Source organism: Micromys minutus (genome assembly GCF_963924665.1).
Source record: "Micromys minutus genome assembly, chromosome: 8".
Taxonomy (NCBI): Eukaryota; Metazoa; Chordata; class Mammalia; order Rodentia; family Muridae; genus Micromys; species Micromys minutus.
Window position 1 is genome coordinate 47,777,165 of NC_137977.1, and position 20,504 is coordinate 47,797,668.

Sequence of the window (20,504 nt, forward strand, 5' to 3'; positions counted from 1 at the left end):
TATTTCTGGTGCATTTCAACCAGTATGATATCTTTAGAGTATATTAATATTGAAGCATGTGTCATTCCTTCATGCCTTTTGTGGAAGCATATTATTCCAACACATATCTATTACATTCTGATTTATTTACTGTTTGTTCATTGGTATAAGCCACTAGATTATGTCTACAGGCTTTTATTAATAATGCTGTTAAGAATGTTGATATAAAATATTCTGTTTGTATTCCTGTTCTCAGTTCCTTGGGATATGTATTTAGAATTTCAGAGTTCATGTGGTCATTCTAGAACACACCGAGCCTTCTATAATCCCATCAGAGATACAAATAGATTCCAAATTACTTACATCCGCCATCACACTTGGTTCTCTTCATTTTGCTCTTTTGACTGTAGTTATTCTAACAACTGTGTATTGGTCTTTCAGTAGAGCCAGGTGTTCTTAAATGAATTTTGTGTCAGAAATTCAAAGCAATTCCAGGAAACCGTTGAAGTCTCTCCTTGGCAATGAGAAGGTTCTTATCTCCTTCTTCACTGAGACTCAGCCTTGGTTACAAATCAGAATAACTTGGAGCTTCAAAAGTTCTGACACTCGGACTACAGACAAGACCAATGAAATCAGGTTTTTGGGTGGGGCAACACCACCAGCAACTTAAAAATATTTTTTTGTGTGTAGAGTGTGTGTGTATTTGTACACAAGTGTGTGTATATGCATGTGTGTGAGTGCATATGTATACTTGTACATGCACATATGTGTTTACCTTGTAAATGCTGGGCATGGTGGTGTTGTCTATGACTAGAAGACAAAGAAAAATAGAATTCTTTGGTTCCCTGGTCAGCCAATATAGCCCAAGTGACAAGCTCTAAGTTAGTGTTAGACTCAGTCTCAAAAACAAGACAAAATAAAACAAGCAAACAATACAAATAAAACCCTAAAAACAATGGAGAAATAACTCTGCTCTCCTCACATAGGAAAGTACACTTCCACACACCTGTGCACACATGCTCATTCCTCTTTAAACACAAAGATGGCAGACATCAAGACAGTCCCGATCTCCCTACAATTTTTGGAGCTAACAATACCTATTTTCTTACATAACTGTTTACTATCCACTTTATTTTTCTTATACACACACTAGGCACATCTTAGAGTTGAATGGACAAATATGTTAATCTATTCTTATTTCAAGTGGAATATTCCTTCTGATAGTTAAAAAAAAAATCCCCCATTAAAAATCTTTTTGCTGGATCTTCTGTTTTAAGTAAGATCTCTATGCTTTGAAAGAGTGCTTTGGAATACAGGGAAGAATATGTCTCCTCTTATGGCATATTCTCTCCCCATATCACATGCCTGTTACTCAGTCAGCAAACTAGCATTACTCAGTATGCATTGCATATGGCCACACACCACACATACTATAGACCAGAGACATTATAGCCATTGGAAACTACAATGAAAATATAACCAAAGACAATCTGCAGATTTATAGAATAATTTACAGATTTATAGAATAATTCTGAAGGTTATGTCAGGCAGTGCATACCATGAAGATTAGAAATGCTGGTTGGCTACTGCATGCCATATAAGGGTTGAACTTAAGCAGGAATGACAAGCAGCAGCTGAACACCAGCAGCATGTTCTATAATGAAAGGCCATCAGCACTGCAAAGATGGAACCCTAAAGTTTCCCAAAAGCTCTCTATCCCCAGTGTTCTATGCTGATGTGTTTGGTTCATGTCCACCAGTTTAAAAGCCTTTTCAAGCTTTGTTAAAAAAAAGTTTGTGACATCATGAACTTAATTATTCTCTGCAGTTTCAGAGAAGCTTGCAAATACTCTGATCTTATTGAGAAGGAACCCTTACTTAAATCTAAAAAACCAAATCCTGAGCTTATACTAGCAAAAAAAAAAAAAAAAATTTGTAGAGTCTAATCTGGTGCTGACATCAACAAGTATGTGAGTCACAAAGGAACATCAGGTGTCAGTGAAGCAACATGTAATGAAGTAGAAACATCCCAGGACCTCTTGTCCTGTGGGCTTCACAGAACACTGATGTTATTTGTGAACTGTCACAAGAACACTTGTTGAGTATGGCTATCCCTTCCTAGATAGCCCACCTATAAACCACGGCTTTTTCTGAAGTTGGAATAAAATACAGAAACTTGTAGCCCTTTCATTCACGCAGACCTTGGTTGCAGTGACTACCATTTATTGATCACAGATCATCTCCTTTATCTCATAAATTGATAAATTATAATGCAACTCTTATGAGTTGCACACACATCAACGAACACAGCTGAGGTCCTTGTGTGATGGAGCTTGCACTGTCAGGTGTGCAATACAGGAACCAACCGAGTTACATACCTGATTACGAGGCAAGATGAGTCTCTGAAGGAAAAGTAAACAAAATATAGAGTCAAGGCTAGCTATTTGCCTGCCCAATTCCCCTCTCTGAGGATGCCCATCAGGTGACAGCAGACCTTGGCAAGTTCATGTTGCTACTGATGGTTGATGATGATTCAGCCTTCCTGAAGACTGGGGTGTGGGGGGAGCAAATGAATGACCTTTCCAAGGTGTTTGACACTCCTCACATCTGGATGCTTTGTGTTTCCATAACCTCCAGTTCCAACGAGGGTTTCGGGTCCGTGAAGAAGGTTGTGCTGCTCACGTTCCTCGCAGTGGTTATCCTGATGGCCATCCTGGGCAACCTGTTGGTGATGGTGGCTGTGTGCAGGGACAGGCAACTTAGGTGAGCAGCACAAGGGGACCTCTCAGCAAACATAGGTGTCAGAAGCATCTCCCTGGAAAGTTGACTCTGAGTGATTTTATCATGATTTTAATTTATCATGATGATGGAAAACATTCATGGAGACATAGTTTAAAAAACAGAAAAGGGACCACACATAATTCTACAATGCCAACACCAACATAACCATAAAAATATCTTGGGGTACTTTTATTCTATCTGAAAAATATATGTGTGCATGCATGTATTATGTATGTGTGTGTTTCTGTGTGAGTATGTCTGTCTGTCTGTCTATCTATCTATCTATCTATCTATCTATCTACCTACCTACCTACCTACCTACCTACCTACCTACCTACCTACCTACCTACCTATCTATCTATCTATCTATCTATCTATCTATCTATCTATCTATCTACCTACCTATTGAGATATGTATCTTGGCAACAATGGTTCGGGAACAAATCAACCATAACTAATGAATGATTTAAAGAATAAGCACTGGATCTACCACATTTTGTCCCTTACCAGCCTCAACTGTGGCTACAATTATAATCACCTAAAATATCTTTCAAAACAATACAGTATGATGTTGATGTGGACTGTGTAATAATCTATAGACAGTAACAATTTTAAAGTATCCATTGTTAAGCATCAAATTTTAATTGACCATCCCTGTTCTAGGTGCAATATTCAGTGGAGTAGGATGATACCCACTCTTTTTTTTTTTTTTTTTTTTTTTTTTTTTTTTTTTTTTTTTTTTTTTGTCTAATTGATCTGAGTTGAACCCTGGGCACTGAAGTTCCCTAAAATTCACTGGGTATTTCTAGTGCATGGCCTGGGCTAAGTAGCATCCAACCATAAAAAAAAGAGGTGAGGCAGAGGTAGCATGTCTCTAAGCAGGACATGCCCTGACCCAGTGAAGGAGAGAAAACAAAAGAATTTTGCCTGGAGTCACACATAGAGGGTAGAGAAGAGGTCACCTCAGCACCTGAGAATGGTACAGCTTAACGCTGTCTAGGGGCAGCACCAAGAGCGGGATCCCTGGGTGTGCCTAAGATGGGACCAAAGGCAGGGTGGATACTGGCAAGAAGAGTAGATAGGGAAAAGCACAACTGTGTGTTACCTCAGATGGTTCTCGATACACCAACAGCCAGTCTCTGGTCAGGCCAGAAGGGAAAAAGAGAGAGGGAAATGGCATGACATGGTGCTGGAGAAGTCAGAAGAGGCCAGAGTACAGAGAATCTGCTCAGCTGGGGTGGAGAGGGGAAACTGAACCTTGTGGAGTATGTTTAATGTTTGATTTATTTTTTCCTTTTCTACCTCCTTTTGTTCCTTCCTTCTACTCTCTCCAATTCTTCCCTCACTCTTCCCACCTTCTTCCCCTGCCACCTTGCCTATACCTTTTCCCTCACAGGAAAATAAAAACCAATTATTTCATTGTGTCTCTTGCCTTTGCTGATCTGCTGGTTTCCGTGCTGGTGATGCCCTTTGGTGCCATTGAGCTGGTCCAAGACATCTGGTTTTACGGGGAAATGTTTTGCCTGGTCCGGACCTCTCTGGATGTTCTACTCACCACAGCATCGATTTTTCACCTCTGCTGCATTTCCCTGGATAGGTAAGAGCAGAGCGATGTGCGGAGCTGACCATATTTGACACCGGTGACCTAACAAATATTACCCGGGGTCTTTCTTTCCTTTCCTGAATCATCACACAAAATGAGTTCCAGAAAGACAGATGTTGGAAGTTCAGTGATTCTTTCACCAGGGCAGTCCTTGTGAAGGGCTCCTACTCAGCCAGGTGCTCTCAGAGATATTGAAGACCTAAAGGTTGGCATGAACTAGCCAATGCTTGCAAAGTCTTCTGTGGTGATAGGTTTCTTCAGCCAAGTTGATTTCCAATGTCGTATGGACAGGAGGAACAAAGGCTTAGGGATCCAGGTGGCAAAAATTAGTGCCTTTGCCCTGGATGCTATGGGCCAGTTCAGAAGGATATCACTCAGTGTTTGGACATGACCTTCTCCTCAAATATGCCCATGTAATAAGGTTCATGTGGTCATGGGGATTTTTCCCCTAGAAAGTTAACATTGACAATTAGACCTCCAGTTATTATTGCCTTTTTAAAATTATAGTTTAGCATTCAATTCTAGTTTAGCATTCTAACCCTGATGTAAATTGTGTTTGTTCGTTTGTCTGTTTTTTATACTTTAGGGCCTAATGGTCCCCCTTTGCTTCACTTGTTTCAGGTTTATGCTTATCAGACCTTTCCAGTCTCAATTTCTGGTCAATTTCACTGAATAAAAAACAAACAAACAAACAAACAAACAAAAATGCTTCCGAATTCAGATGACTATGTGGCCTAAGGCCCAGAACCCAGGGGGAAATGTGAGATAAAGATTTCATGAGCTCAGACCATCAAGATGTCATCTCATTTCCCCTCCGACCACTGATAAACATCCTTCCCTGGGCTTGGGAAAGATGTTCTTAAATTGAGAATTTAGAAAAATAATCAGCAAAAGTTAGAGGATGCTATATTATCAAACAATATTCGTCATTAAACAGTAAAATAATGGCTTCTTAGAAAAGTACTCATCTGGGGCAGGTCCTTAAGAACTGAAACCTGCTGTGACAACAGCAGATTCACTTCCTGTCCCATGAGGGCACTGATTACAACAGCAGGTGAGATCATCTCCGCTGTCAAAACCACTCTCATCTTGTTCTCCTGACAAGAACGCAGCTGAATTGCCCAGGTTCTATGTATGTGTGTATGATGAGACTCCACCACATGTGTAGGAAGAGAGGACCCCCCATGTGTCATAATTAGAAATTTGTGTCTTAGAGTGTTTATAATTGGATATCAGTATGTGAAAATATTTTACAAACAGTATATATTATATGAAATTTCATCTTTCATAAAATGTAAATGAGAAAGTAGAAGACTCAGGGAAACCTAGAGGCTAACCTGTGTATGATCATTGCTACAATGATCCTTGAGACTGATGACAGATGATAGTGACACTTAGGAAACAGCGAGGCTGGGGCTAAGAGGAAGCTGGAAGTCAGTGAGAATTTTGGCAGAAGCCAGGGGAAGAAAATGAGCCATGCATCAAATAAAAATGGGAGAAATATTTATTTGTTTGTTTATTTATTTATTTATTTATTGATATTTTATTGCAGTAGAGAATAGCATCTGACCAGCCCCCCAAGACAAATGCTAAAAGGTCTCCTATCAGGAGAGTTCAGCTTTGGATTTCTAGATTTCAGCTCATACCCCTCCATGAAGATTTGCTCACGTAGACTCGGGATGGAGTGAAGCAGTTAAGAATTGGACAATAAGAGCTATCTGTTTTAAAAATTGAGAGATTTAAGTTTAACTTTCAGCTCTGTCAGATCTTTGCCTCTGAGACTGACAGAGGGTTAATAAGCCTTTCTGAGTCCCAGTTTTCTCTGTGTCAAAAACAAACAAACAAACAAACAAAAAACCCAAAAAACAAAAAACAAAACAAAACAAACAAACAAAAAAGAGAGAGCGAAGAATCGATCTTGCAGGACTTAACACATCCTCTAATTTTCCTCCTCACATTTCTGTATGCATTTCATTACAAGATCAAACAAATGGCCAGCTTTGCAAACAGCTACTCTGAGCCACTTGCCTGGAACTTTTCAATAGCTACCTCTTGCTTTGAGATACGACCACACTGGTAGATGTAGAGAATTTCTAAATTAAATTACATTTTAATTTCAACTTAATTGATTTAGAATTTCACGCATATTTATTGTATCTTTAGTATTTTTATCCTTCCCTCTCCCTACTTCTATTTTTCCCTGGCCACCTCCCATACTCCATCCCCCTGCAGCCCACACACCCCACTGAGTCCATTTAGTGTTACTCATATGTGTATGTGTTTAACCCTGCTGCCTCAACATTAGATCACCTATCAGGGGCTCACTTCTGGAAAAGACAGATTCTCATTCTCTCAGCCATCACTGACTCTCTGTAGCCCTCCTTCTGAGCAGGGAGTCTTATGATGTTTCTCCATCTTTGTTGACATACCAAATTGGTATTATCATATGTAGGTCTTCTAGCTTCTCTGTCATGGTCTGGCAGCAGATATAGCCTGGTCTTCTGGCTCTTACAATCTCTCCGTCCCCTCTTTGGCAATGTTCCCTGGGCCTTAATGTAGAGGTTGCATTTTAGATCCATCAATTAAGGTTGGATACCCATGGCCTGTTACTTCTCTACATCTTAATCAGCTGTTGATTTCTTCATTGGTCCCCATATGCTATAAAATTCACACCCTTTTCTGATGAGTGCGTAGAGACTACATTTGTCTGTGGCTATGAAGGTGGGCATTTAGAACATGGTCAAAAGATATACAGGGTTTAGGAAAGTAGCAGTAGTAGATTCTCTTCCAGAGTCCAAAGCTTTACCAACCAGAAGTAGTTGAGTAGGTTTACAATACCAGGCATGAATTCTCTCTTACCGAGTAGGTTGTGAGTCCAGTTAGATGGTTGTGGTTTACCCCCAAGATGTATCATCCATCCTTGGACTCTGGGGAAAATCTTGTCATGCTGGTCATTGCTGTGGTTCTCGGGCTTTGCAGTTGAGTAGGAGTATTGATTGCTTGTCTTCCTTGGAAGATTGCATGTCACCTTCTATGACATTATATGACTATGACATCTCTATTGTACAATGAGAGCCATTCCTCAGGGAGGAGGCTTCTGTATCATATCCAGTTTGATCCCTGTGCTTGAAGTATTCATGCTTCCAGCAACGGAGTTTTACCTTCGTGTTCTGAGAGGAAACCAAGGGCAATGGCAATAGGCTGTATTGTTTGAGGAGCATCTTGGGCTACCCCGACCAACAACCTGAAGTGGAGTTTTCCATGTCTGTTAAATGATCTATGGCTCTTAGGGAGATCATCACTGCAAGGGGATTAACTTCATTTAGACAATATGTGCATTACCTGTATAACATGTGAATTTTAAGTGAACACAAAGTATTTCCCTATAGCTTTTTCAAACACTTGGGTATTTATTCCTCCCCTCTCCACAAAGGTTTTCCCTATTTTTTTTCTATTTCCCCACTCATTGTATTACCTGCTATTCCTCTGTATAAAATATATTTATAAAGTCATCAGGAATTTCATACAATCTATTTTGATTTTATTTATCCCAACTCCTCCACCTCCTCCTAGACCTATGAACCCCTACTTTCCAAATTTATGTCCCCCTTTGAAACGACCTAACAACATCAATATGTGCTGCTCATATATTCCTAACTGTGGGGCCAAGCACTGGAACATAATCAACCTACCAGGTGCCATTCCCTTAAAGAAAACTGGCTCTCCCTCCCCGAGAAGGCTTCCACTGCCCATAGCCTTTCACATACCTGCAGAGACTCACCTTCCCCCTCAGTGCTAGAATGTTGACTGGCTTGGTCTTGTGAAGATTCTGTGCAGGCAAACAAAGCTGTTGTGAGTCATGAATGCAGTGGTCCTGTCACATCCAGAAGACATTATTGATCTCTAGTCTTCTCGAAATCTCAGATTCTTTCTGCCCCCTCTTAGGCTATGGTCTCTGAGCATTAGTGGTGTGTGTGTGTTTGTGTGTGTGTGTGTGTGTGTGTGTGTGTGTGTGTGTGTGTGTGTGTATGACATAGATGTGTCATTTGTGGCTGAGCACTCCTGGGACACTTATTCTCTGCCCTCTGCCCAGCTGTTTGTGTGTTAACCACCATCCACTGCAAAAAGATATTTTTCTAATGAGATATGAGAATGGTGACAATTGGTGAATAAAAGGAGAATTTCAGTGTCTGTTTTTACCTCTATCCAAAGCTTCCCTTCACACCCTTCACCAGCCCTGTCTCTAGGCTCTGGACACCTTGACCTCTTTTCTTCTGCTGCTTTCCAGGCATGGGCTCTTCTCTGCCTGGGGACCTTTTTTGTTCACTGTGTGACTGTGGGATTTTAGCTCAGTTCTATCTTCCCTGGGGCAGAAGTCCATCTCTAATCTCCTCAGACAAATTTTTTGTAGATCTCTCTGAATTTTTTATTAAACATAGTTCTGCAATTTCTCACACAAAGACTTTTTTCTCTCTTGTGGGAGAAAGCTCTGCATGATGAACAAGGATGAGAAAATGCTTGAACTGTGGTAATTTGCATTGAATGACACTTTTGACAATTAACAGTAGCTGCACATAAATATTTATTTGGGTGTTTGGCAAATTTTCATTTTCTTCTCCAGAGTTGGTATTAGAAACTTGAACACCACAAGGAAGATGGAACAAGTTTTTGTCTTTTTCTGTCTCCAGTCCTATCCCAAGTGATACCCTGATACCCTTACTGAGTGGGAAAGTCCATCCCAAACATTACAGTCAATTCCTTGCCTTGAGCAATATGCTTCTATTTATGATCTAGCCTCCATTTTTGCAGTGTCCCTCTTGGAATCACATTTGGGGTGGGTCAAGTCAGGGACCGGGTTTCTTGGGATGACTGGGGGTGTGAGAGATTTAGTGTCCTTGTTATCTGTGTGAATCCTGCCAGGACACAGTGCCCTCCCACCTCAAGCAGCTGTGAGTGTTCTAGGAAAGGCTAGTGCCTTTCAAGAAGGAGACTCAGTTTGAGTCTTAATTTTTGCCCAGATTATTGTGTCCTGGATTCAGTAAGAAGAATGTCTTTACTATTAAAAGATCCATTTCTACATCTACAATTCTTATGCTTCTTGGTATTTTGACCAATGAATCATATTACTGAAAATTTGAAAGAATTTCAAACCTAAAATTAGTATGTTTCATATAGTCATGAGGTCTTCAGGTCAAACACCTTATTGTCTGAGATTCTATGGTGAATGAAAAGCAACCAAGTTGCTACTTTTGAAATAAAGCCATTGAATCTCCTGACAAATAATATATGCTGAGAGATATAACTGTTAGCAAGTTTCAGGCTTAAATGTTTGTTACAATTCCATTCATAAAATAAGTGCACATATGAATATATATTAACATATAAAATTATTTAAGGGGGGGGGGGAGACTGACTGAACAACCATGAGCTGAAGGCTTAAAGGTGTCTTTTGGCATACCCATATCAGATGGAGTGGTGTTACCCTCTGGTTTTCTCTGCATTGACCAATTATAAGTTTGTTCTTCCACTGGGTTCTTAACTTTTTGAGACTTAGATTTTCTCACTCTGTTTCTTTGAACATGTTTGCAACCTATCCTGTATTTGGCTTTAAATACAATTACCTCTAAAAGTCCATTTTACTTTGATTTTTCCTTCTTCCTTTCTTCCTTCCTTCCTTCCTTTCTTCCTTTCTCCTTCCTTCTCTCCCTTCCTCTCTCATTTCTTTTTTCTTTCTTTCTTTCTTTCTTTCTTTCTTTCTTTCTTTCTTTCTTTCTTTCTTTCTTTCTCTCTTCCTGATATCTGTCTCCTTCTTCTCTCCCAGTCTCTCCTATTATTCCCCCTCGGATTCTCCTCTGAGAGGGAAGAGTTCCCTCCACCCATGTATCCTACCCAAGCACATCAAGTCTCTAGGGCTAGGTGCATCCTCTCCCACTGATGTCAGACAAGGAAGCCTAGCTAGAAGAATATACCGCACAGACAGAAAACAGCTTTTTGAATAGCTCCTGCTCCAGTTGTTCAGGACCAACATGGAGACCAAGCTGCACATCTGCTATATATGTGCAGGGGACCTAGTCTTATCCTGTGTTAGGTGGTTTAGTGGCTCTGTGATTGGTGATTTAGTCTCTAAGAGCCCCAAGGGTCCTGGTTAGTTGATTCTGTTGGTCTTTCTGTATCTCTGATCTCTCTAAGACTTTTAACATGAAGGGGCTATTTTTGTCAAAGGCTTTTTCACAGCATCCAATGAGATGAACATATGGTTTTTTCTTTCAGTTTGTTTATCTGATGGATTTCATATTCTCTTGAGTCATTGTGTGGTTTAGGTATCGGTGTGACTGTGGCTTCATAGAACGAGTTGGGCAGTGTTCCTTATGTTTCTGTTTTGTGGAATAGTTTGAGAAGTAAAAACATAATAGAATTCTACACTAAAACAATCTAGCCCTGGGTCTTTTGTTGTTTGTTTTTTAATGATTGCTTCTATTTCCTTAGGGGCCTAAAGACTTTTAAATGGTTTACCTGGTCTTGATTTAACTTTAGCACATGGCATCTGTCTAGAAAAATCATTCATTTGGTTAGTTTCATTATTTCTGCTTAGCTTTTTCTAGATGACATGTCAGTTGTGAGAGTCAGGTGTTGTAGGTCCACTGGGAAGAGCACGCTGCTCAGGACAGCTGAGAGTACCCCAGAGGATACAGCAGGAAGGGAAGATGGGTGCAGGAAGGGAGTCTAGCCTGCATGGTTCTGGGTCAGCAGGTCTGATGAAGGTGGGCAGAGAGATAGGGAGACAATGGAGGTTGGACTGGGATATATAGGCTTCTCGGGGCAGCTGAGGGTACCCCAGAGAACTCAGCAGGCAGGGAACATGAATGCATTAAGAGAATCCTGTTTTATATTATTGAAGAGACCATTACCTATAAGACAACAGTATTTTCCTTTGCTTTTGTATTGCTGACTGTCTCCTGCCATCCCAGAACTTGATATATTACATCTGCAAACCCTCCACAACTCTACAGTTTCAAGTTTTCTTTGAAACAAAGTTTCTTGTAAAGCATATTATTTTCACTCTAGGGCTGCATATTTCATCGAGTGCAAGGGAAAAGATGTCTGTTTCGCTTAATGATCTCTCTGGAGCATAACTAAATTGTGAATGTATAAATCAAATGTGTCAATCATTGTGAACTTATATCTCACAGTTCCATTTGTTTTTGCAAGGAAGGTGAATAAGAGTTTCTTCTTTTCATATACTTTTCCCAGACAGGTCTATGCAGTATACCCAACTGTCACATTTATTAAGTTGGATTTCATGGCATAATTATGAACTGTGGTGTTTATATTCATTTCATCAAATATTCATGAGGTGCTTACTAATTTCTGGGAGCTCTTATGGACACTGGAATTTTAGTGCTGAATGACAGGAAAGGCTCTGAACTGCAGAGCTTTTAGTGCAGTGATAGAACACGGTGATAGCAGATAGAAGCATGTGCTAAGATTGCTGACAGTTGAAGAGCAGGAGAGTCAATGCCTGGATCCTGAAGTGGCCACCTCCTGTAGCCAGGCTGGACATGCTGCACTGGGAATAAAAATCAATGACTGGCCCAACTAGAGACCCATCCCATGGGCAAGCACAAATCCCTACACTATTAATGGTACAGGAACCTAGCATAATTGTCCTCTGAGAGGCTCCACTTAGCAGCTGACAGAAGCAGATGTAAAGACCCACAACCTAACATTAGACAGAGCCCAGAAAGTCTTATGGAAGTGTTGGGAAAAATATTGAGGGACACAGAGGGATAGGAACTCCACAGGAAGACCAACAGAGTCAACTCAACCAAAAAGCATACAGAGGATGGACCTAGGACCCCTACGTATAGTATATGCAGCAGATGTGTAGCTTGGTCTTCATGTATATCCTGAACAACTAGAGTAGGAACTGTCCCTAAAGCTGTTGCTGGTCTGTGGAATATGTACTTCCAGCTGTGCTGCCTTGTCTGGCCTCACTGGGAGAGGATATGCCTAGTCCCAACAGAGACTTGATGTGCCAGGATGAGAGAATATTGGGGGTCCTCCACCCTCTCAGAGGAGAAGGGGACAGGGAATGAAGTGAAGGACTGTGGGGGGCGGGTAAAGAAGCTAGGGCAGTGATCAGAATATAAAGTGAATAAATTAATAATTTTGGGTATGCTATTCCCCATGGCAGGAAGGTTCTTCAGGGGGGAAGATTGAAACTAAGACCTAACACATTAATTATAAACTAAACTCATTTTAGCCTTTGATTTTCATTGTATATGCTTTGCATTTGCATGGACCATTCATTACCTATAAGCATGACAGCTCATCTTAGTCTATGTTTTTGCCAGTTTCTTCCTAATTATGAATGCCAGAAGAACACGTTTGGTCTCATCAACTTTGTGCTGTTGCTAGAGACATGTAGAGTAACTGAACCATACATGTTTACCAAATGTAGGCTACTCTGAGATGTGCCTTGGTTTTAATTACAAGTTTGGTGTTATTTTTCTTCTATTCTGATAAATTTGGCATAAGAAAAAATGGGTAAGAGTGTAGCTTGGGGTATTAACTTGCCTAGATGCATCCCAACTTGAACAAATATGAGTTTCATCATCTTGGAAAAGCTACTTGAATATTCTGGAGTTCACCTAATTTGTAGAATTATGTTAATGACAAAGACATCCTCTGGGAGATTAAAGGAGTTGAGTGACATAAATGCTGTCTAAGCAAGTACCACTTACCTAATTCATTTAAATGATTTCACCTTGCTGTTTGCCTTGGGGAATTTCCAAATCCAAAGTACTGGTGGCTTCTGTAGGTGACTTCCCAGGCCCTGACTCTTCAGCCTGATAGCCATTTGTTGTTGGAGAGTTAAGAGATTTCTCAGCCTTGGGTGTTTCCTCTCTTTCCTTTGAAGAACTTGTTTATCAAAGGAAAAACAAGTGGTGGCTCACTTGAACCTTTGTTTTTGTTTTCTCAGTTTACTTCTGAGCTCCAAGGTCCTCTCTTTGTCTGTTGGAAAGAGTACCTTCAGCATCTTTCTGTTTCTCTCAAACCCAATAGGTTCAAAGTGGAAATTTCCATCATACCTTAATAATCTTTTCTACTTGCTACATCAAAGGATTCAAAGTGTTGCCTTGTAGTTACAGATATTGGATACAAAATGGAAGCTGCTTCTTGTCATAAAATGTACTTCAATTAGTGCATGGCATATGCTGTAGATAATTGAAGAATTAGAGGAGAAAGCAGCAATTACAATGTAGTTAGAGAAACACCATGGAGACACAGCAATGATAAAATATGAAGAAATGGGGAGCCCATTTTTGTACTGGAGAAAAGGGTACATTCAAAGATTTGACCTAAAATATGGCTAAACCACTGCATGAAGGAAAGGCTACTTTACTGCCTCTGTGTGTGTTTGGGTGTGTGTGTGTGTGTGTGTGTGTGTGTGTGTGTGTGTGTGTGTGTGTGTGTTTGTATGCACATATATGTATAGGTATAGGCATAAGTAGGTATAGGTGATATCTCTGTTTATCCTGTTGTGATTAGGTAAGACTGTGGAGCACTGACCCCAGAACTTGTATGCAACAGTACATATTACATCTTCTACGCAATGAACTCCATCATTCACAACCATTTACCTAGAGGGAAAAGCTTGTTTAGTGTTTTGTGTCTTATACTCTCTAAGTACTAGAAGAGATGCTGATCCAATAATTTTCATATGATTTGGTTAATAGCTAAGCACCTATGTGTATATGCCAGGAACTTCCTGGTTTTCAACATATTAGCTCATTTGTTCTCACAGCAAGTAGATGGCATAGAATTGTTATCCCACTTTACAAGTGAAGAAACTGTCTTGAAGAGGGTCAAGAGCTAGCTCTAAGACTAGAAGGCATAGGAGTAAGGTAAAGGAAGTCAGTACCAAACTGTGAGGATACATGATGTTGACTGCTGAGGTCTCTACTAATTGTGAAATTCCAGGATTCTTGGTTGTTCTGGGTGTTTCTTCTTTACCTGTGGTTAGAGAGCAGGGAATGAGATGGTAGAATTTTCCTTAATTGCAGGATGGTAAAGACATTAGCTTGGGGCTTAAAATATACTGCTGTCTTCTAAGACTTGTCAAAGTAAATTGTGTCCCTGAAGACATTTAAAAGCAATTACATCCTTCATTTGCATGTGGCTGTGGTTGGAGAAGCTGCAGGCTGTCTACCAATGAGAACTTTGGTGGAACTTTGTGAGAAAACTTTGAAATGTTTGCATAAAAACTTACTCTGTAAAGTCCTTTCCTACATCCTAGTTAATCCTGGCCATCTGGGATCTAATTTGCCATTAGAACATTTACTCAGTCACTTTGTAAAAGTATTTTGGAGCTAAATAGAAAGTATGCTATGAGGCTACTAGTGAGGTGATCCACAATTCTGTTTGCTAAACAACATCCATATTTAGCCAGAGAATCAACAGCCCTTGTCTTTTTTTCTTGATGAGACTAGCTTGAAACAAATGCCCTGATCCTCTGGCTATTACAATCTTTCCAGTCTCTCTTCCCCTATGTTTCCTAAGCCTTAGATATAGCAGTTGTGTTGTAGATCTGTCCACTGGAGCTGGCAGCCATGGCTAGCTCTTCTCTACAGCTTGAGCAGTTGTAGCTTTGTGTTGGTCTCCATCTACTGAAAGAAACGAAAAGAAGCTTCTTCAGATTAGATGAATGCACTCCTAATGGGGAAGTAAGTGGTATTTACTGGAGGTAGGTACTCCAGGTGGCTGTGATTCAGGAGACCCTCTAAATCAACATGCTCGTCTCAGCTAAGTCTATTGAGGGAGAAAAGAGGAGAAAGGGTAAGCCTGGACAACAATTTAAGGAGCACAGAAGTACATACAACTTCTTAGCATAGCCCTCAAGAAGTGTAGGAGAAATCTGTGATAGTTCAAATGATAGTCACAGAAGCTAAAGGTACTTGTGAATAGGGGTCTGGAGAGCTCAAGGAACTTCTCAACTCCCTGAAAGTGGAACTGTGTCCGAGGCAGAGTAGACCTTCAGATTGCTTTAGACTTTGGGAGATGAAGGGGGAAGTGGAGCCAACTCTAGGCAATGACCTTGAGATGCAATATAAACATTTCATACAGAGCAAATGTTTCAGCCCTGTGTTAATATTTAATTGTATAATTGCCTTTACTCTTCTCTTTGTTCTCTGCCCTTATTCCCGTCCTTTTCACTTTCCTCCTCCGCCACCTACTTATTTATTCCCAATTTTGTTTTTCTATTTTACTCTTTACCTCCTCCTCTTCTCAATATTTTCCCTTTTTTCATCTCTTTTTACTCTTCTTTCTTCCTCCTCTCCCTCATCTATTATGATCATTCCCCTCTCCTCATTTTCCCCTACCTGTGACCCGCCCTTAATTGTCTCTCCAGGTACTATGCCATCTGCTGCCAACCTTTGGTTTATAGAAACAAGATGACCCCTCTACGCATCGCATTAATGTTGGGAGGCTGCTGGGTCATTCCCATGTTTATATCTTTTCTCCCCATAATGCAAGGCTGGAACAACATCGGCATAGTTGATGTGGTAAGTATGCACACAAAACCATGGGATTATTATCCATTCAGCTTTACTAGGCATTTTAGATAAGCAAAACTACTAAGCTATGTAGCTATTTTAATAGATGTTATAATAGTGGTCTGAGCAACATGTCTAAATGCCTATTGATGCCTTGGCCAAATGTTAGGCAAGATCCTCTGAATTATCTTCCCAATGAGAATTTGTGTTTTTAAAAGTTTATTTATTATTTGAGAATTTCATACAGGAGCACAATGTATTTAGATCGCATGGAAGCCTAATCCTCAAAGTTTGCATTTCCATGTCTGTCTTAGATTCTTTTCCTGTGCTATGGTAAAATTCCCTGACAGAAGCAACCTAAGGGAGAAATGGTTTATTTTAGCTCACAGTTTAAGATATCCTTTATGGCAGAGATGTTAAGCCAGCAGGGAACTCAAGCAGTGAGTCCCTTAACGTCCACAGTCAGAAGAGAACAATAAAACTGCTCAGTTTCATTTGTTGGTTTGTTTGTTGTTTTGGGTTTGTTTATTTTAGTTTCTACATTCCAGAACCCTCTGTCTGGGGAAAGGTCCTTTCCATAACAAAGATGGATCTTCCCACACCATTTATCAAGTACAAGTTAATCCTTCCCGGATAGACCCAGTGGCACTTCTTGGCAGGTGATTCAGATTCTGTCAAGTTGACAACTCCCTCTAACCAACATAATGTTCAACTTTGCATTGCTCAGTGTCTGCAAGAAAGCTGATGAGTTAGTTTATCCTGAATCCCTGTACGTCATCCTTTCGCTTCCCCAGATTATGTCTGATTGCCCTGGCTTGTCTTCAGCAAGAATCCTGCTAAAATGACTTAGCCAGAGAATCCCACTTTCCCCTCCCACTTACTCTTACTAATTTTCTGCTATCTGATCCTCATCAACCAACTCCTTGGCTATAAATCCCCACTATTTTTTCCTTTGGTGTTTTTGAGTTGAAACTAATCTTCTTCTGCAAAATCACAGTATTTTCTCATATGAAAATAATGTAGAATAAATGCTTCTTAGCTAGAGTTTCAAACAATTTTTTTAACATTAGTGTAAATCAGATAGGATGATAAGCACTTTATATGTAACTCCAAAAGAATACTTTTAGGAAGAATATAATTATGACCATTTTAAAGGTGATCAGGTTAATTTGCATTCCCCATGATACATAGTTTTCTTGTAAAATGATTTTTGTTTAAATTTTTATTTATTTAATATTTATTGATATTTATAAACAAGTTCCCAGAACTTGAGGCATATCATATGTCCTGAGATGCTGTCACTCTATTTCATATTGAGAGTCTATAAGGTTTGTAGTACCCAAAGAATGATATTCCAAGTGAATGAAGTATGCCAGGGAATGAGGAAAGTCCTAGTCCAAAAGTTAGGATATAAGCTGGAGCCCAGCTCCGCTGATGTCCAACCTGCTAAGGGATTATATTAAGAAGGAAAGTTGGTGCTGATTGAAAAATTGCATCTAATATGAGTCTAGGGGAACATGTGTCATATATGTCACATATTGTCCAAACTCTAGGTATTGTTTTCCAGAGACATAGGACCAATAGGATGTTGGTGTGTAAATATCTGTCTGTCCATCTATCTGTGCATCTATCTATCTATCTGTATATCTGTCTGTCTGTCTATCTATCTATCTATCTATCTATCTATCTAATTTTTCCTTGCAATGCATCTGTTCATCTATTACCTATATACTTAGAGAAAGAAAAAGAGAAGCAGAGACAGACATATTGTAACTGGTCCACATTGTTGTGGAAGTTGACAACTCTCAGCAAACTAGAGACTCGAGGAAGGCAATATTTCACTTCAAGTCCAAATATAGGAAAAAACTGATGGCCTTCATTAGTTTAATACAGCAGTTTCCTCTTATTCAGTTATCTTGTTCCATTCAGACCTTTAATAGGGTTAGATGTAGTGCTGAATTGGAAGAAAAAAAATGGATTTATACAATCTGCCAGTTCAGAGCTTAATCTCAACCACAAATATTGTCATACTCAGAATTGGGTTTTACCAAATATCTAAATACTCATGGATTGGTTACATTGACACATGACATTAACCATCTTGCTATCAAAATCATCCACTCTGGCATTCCAAATTATAATGATGATTAAAACTGATAGTCAAGATTCATTGTCAGGGCTGTACATTCTTAAAGGAAGATGGCATGCAGTCACTTAAAGCCATTCCTAAGATCTTGCTAGATGTGGAGAAGGTAACAGAAAGAAGAGACTGAGAATGAAGAATGAGTTTTGAACCAAATGGACTGGAAAAGAGAGAATTTTCCTTCTTTTCTGCACACCTAAGTATTTTAATTTCACATTTAAATGAATCCCATGAGCAGGACATTTCTGAGCACTAGTTCTTGAGCTTCTGAGAAAATCCTATAGGCATGGATTAGGGTGGTTGGGGCTCCATCTTAGAAGAAGCTGCAGATAATTTCTTGAATCCCAAACCATTTCTTTCAGTTTTTTAGATTCATTTTTAAATCTGGAAGGGAAATGAAATACTGATTTGCAACAAACTCTAATAATCAAGTAACATAATAATGGTCAACAGATGTTTCATACTTACTATGTATTAAGCCCTATGTTAATCAGTATTTCAGTGAACCGTATTCAGGGACATTCTTTCCTTAGCTGAAACACTTATACTTTGAAACCTGGGCTTGCCAAAATTGTTCTACTTCTTCCTCAAAGCTTACAAATGGACACTGTACCAACCCTTTGAAGGGGATTTAACATTGTGAACAATGTCTCCTTTTTCTTCTTCCCTACCATTTACCAAGCACTTTAATGAATATACTAAATTCTTCAAGACTTAATATAATTTGGTCCATACAGTATTACCATTCTCAACAGTTGTTTTATAAAGAAAATCTTGACTTCAAAGTCTATGGGTTAATAGTTGCCCTACTTCTTCATTTAGCCATTCAAGAAATATTAACTGAAAGCCCATCACATTTGGGTGATTTCTAAGAAATCAGTTTCAATATTTCAACTTTTGACGTTCTTATGGTCTAATAAAAGAAATGTCACTATATTTCAACTGTTGGTTTTTATTTCAAACAAAACTTCAAACCAAGTAAAAAGTTTCAAAGTGATGACGAGATGTTCCTGCTGTGTATGAGAACTTACCTCACTTGATAACCAATGGCCGGAGCATCGTCCTGCAAGATGAGACAGAGAACAAACCCTGTGCAAGCAGATGCTAATAGAGAAGTTATTTGGAACCAACATTGCAGACAATGATGAGGCCTTCAGTTGGGAGCATGATTTGTTGATTCTAAAAATGTCAAGAGTAGAGGCTGGAGAGCTGGTTTTGAGCCAGATTCTTTTGTTTGTTAGTTTTTCACTTTGAACAATCAAAAGCTTGGAGGGATTAGGGCAAAGAAGAGTTCAGTGGCATGACCTCTTTGTGTTTCTGAAGTCCACAGAAAATGATGATAGGGTGACAGGAAATCAGGAAAGCATTGGGAAGAGACTACAATGGTCCCACTAATTGATGATAGGGACACAGTAGGATGGCAGTGACCAGAAGTGGTGGCAAACTGTAAGAGTTCAGATCTTCTTTCCTTTCATGCTTATTTGGTACCTGTTTCTAGATGCTTGGTCTGCATTACTAAAAAGAGCTGGAAATGGTCCAAATCCTTGTAACTTTATGTCCAACCAGTGAGATGTGAGTAACACACGATACACTAATGATAAGCAGGATCTAGAATGCTAGGTGATAATGATTATATTTTACTTCAACTTGGAACTGAAGAGATGGCTTATAAAATTAGAATCTCTACAGCATCCACACCAGGTGGCTCACAACTGCCTGTAACTCCAGCTCCAGGAAATGCAACACCTCTGGCCTCCTTGGCAACCTGCTTACACGTGAATATGCCCACATGTGAGTGCATGCACCCACACACACAATTTTCAAATATTAAATCTTTAAAAGGTGGGTTGTTAGCAGATTGAAATTCTAAAATAGGGAGTTAGAGTAGACTCTATTGAGGAGGTTGACATTTGAATAAAGACTTTAAGGAGATGGGGAAATATACTTGTAGGTGTCTTGGAGAAGCAGACAGCAGACAGAAAATAGGTGATATAAAGCTTCCAAGGCAAGATGTAACTGACAGACCATTACAGAGTTAATGAGGGGGTAAGAATACAAGAGAGGAGTTTACGAAATAATTAAATAAAATAGAAGATGGAGAGAATGTATTGGTCTGTGGGACATTTAAAGCAATCAGGCTTGGAGTGAGTGGAGTTTACTACAGGGTCTGAGCTTATTAGTAGTGAGATTTATAATATTTTTAAAGAATCCTCATTTTATTCTGTTAAAAAGCAAACATAAAGGTAGTCTGTTAAAGTGATGTCATGGATAAGAGACAACAATGATACTCTAGCTTCAGTGAGAGCAATGGAGACTGGTCTGGAACAAGTGTATTTTTGATATAACAAGGATCTTCTGTATGGTTGGAAGAGAAATGTGAAAGAGAAACATTAGATCCAACCAAGATTTTGGTCAGTATAACTGGAAAAATCTACTGAATA

At 39.5% G+C, this 20,504-nt stretch overlaps 1 protein-coding gene across 1 annotated transcript in view; it reads left to right on the forward strand.

Annotated features, from left to right (window-relative positions):
• Positions 1–2,496: 2,496 nt before the first annotated feature.
• HTR4 (5-hydroxytryptamine receptor 4) overlaps positions 2,497–20,504 on the forward strand; it is a gene marked incomplete at both ends in the record, with an annotated part of 52,571 nt that continues 34,563 nt past the window's right edge. The window contains 3 exons of the mRNA XM_080920114.1: positions 2,497–2,741; positions 4,156–4,356; positions 15,776–15,929. Of these exons, the coding sequence (XP_080776240.1) occupies positions 2,497–2,741; positions 4,156–4,356; positions 15,776–15,929 (600 nt within the window). The remainder of the gene's footprint in view (positions 2,742–4,155; positions 4,357–15,775; positions 15,930–20,504) is intronic.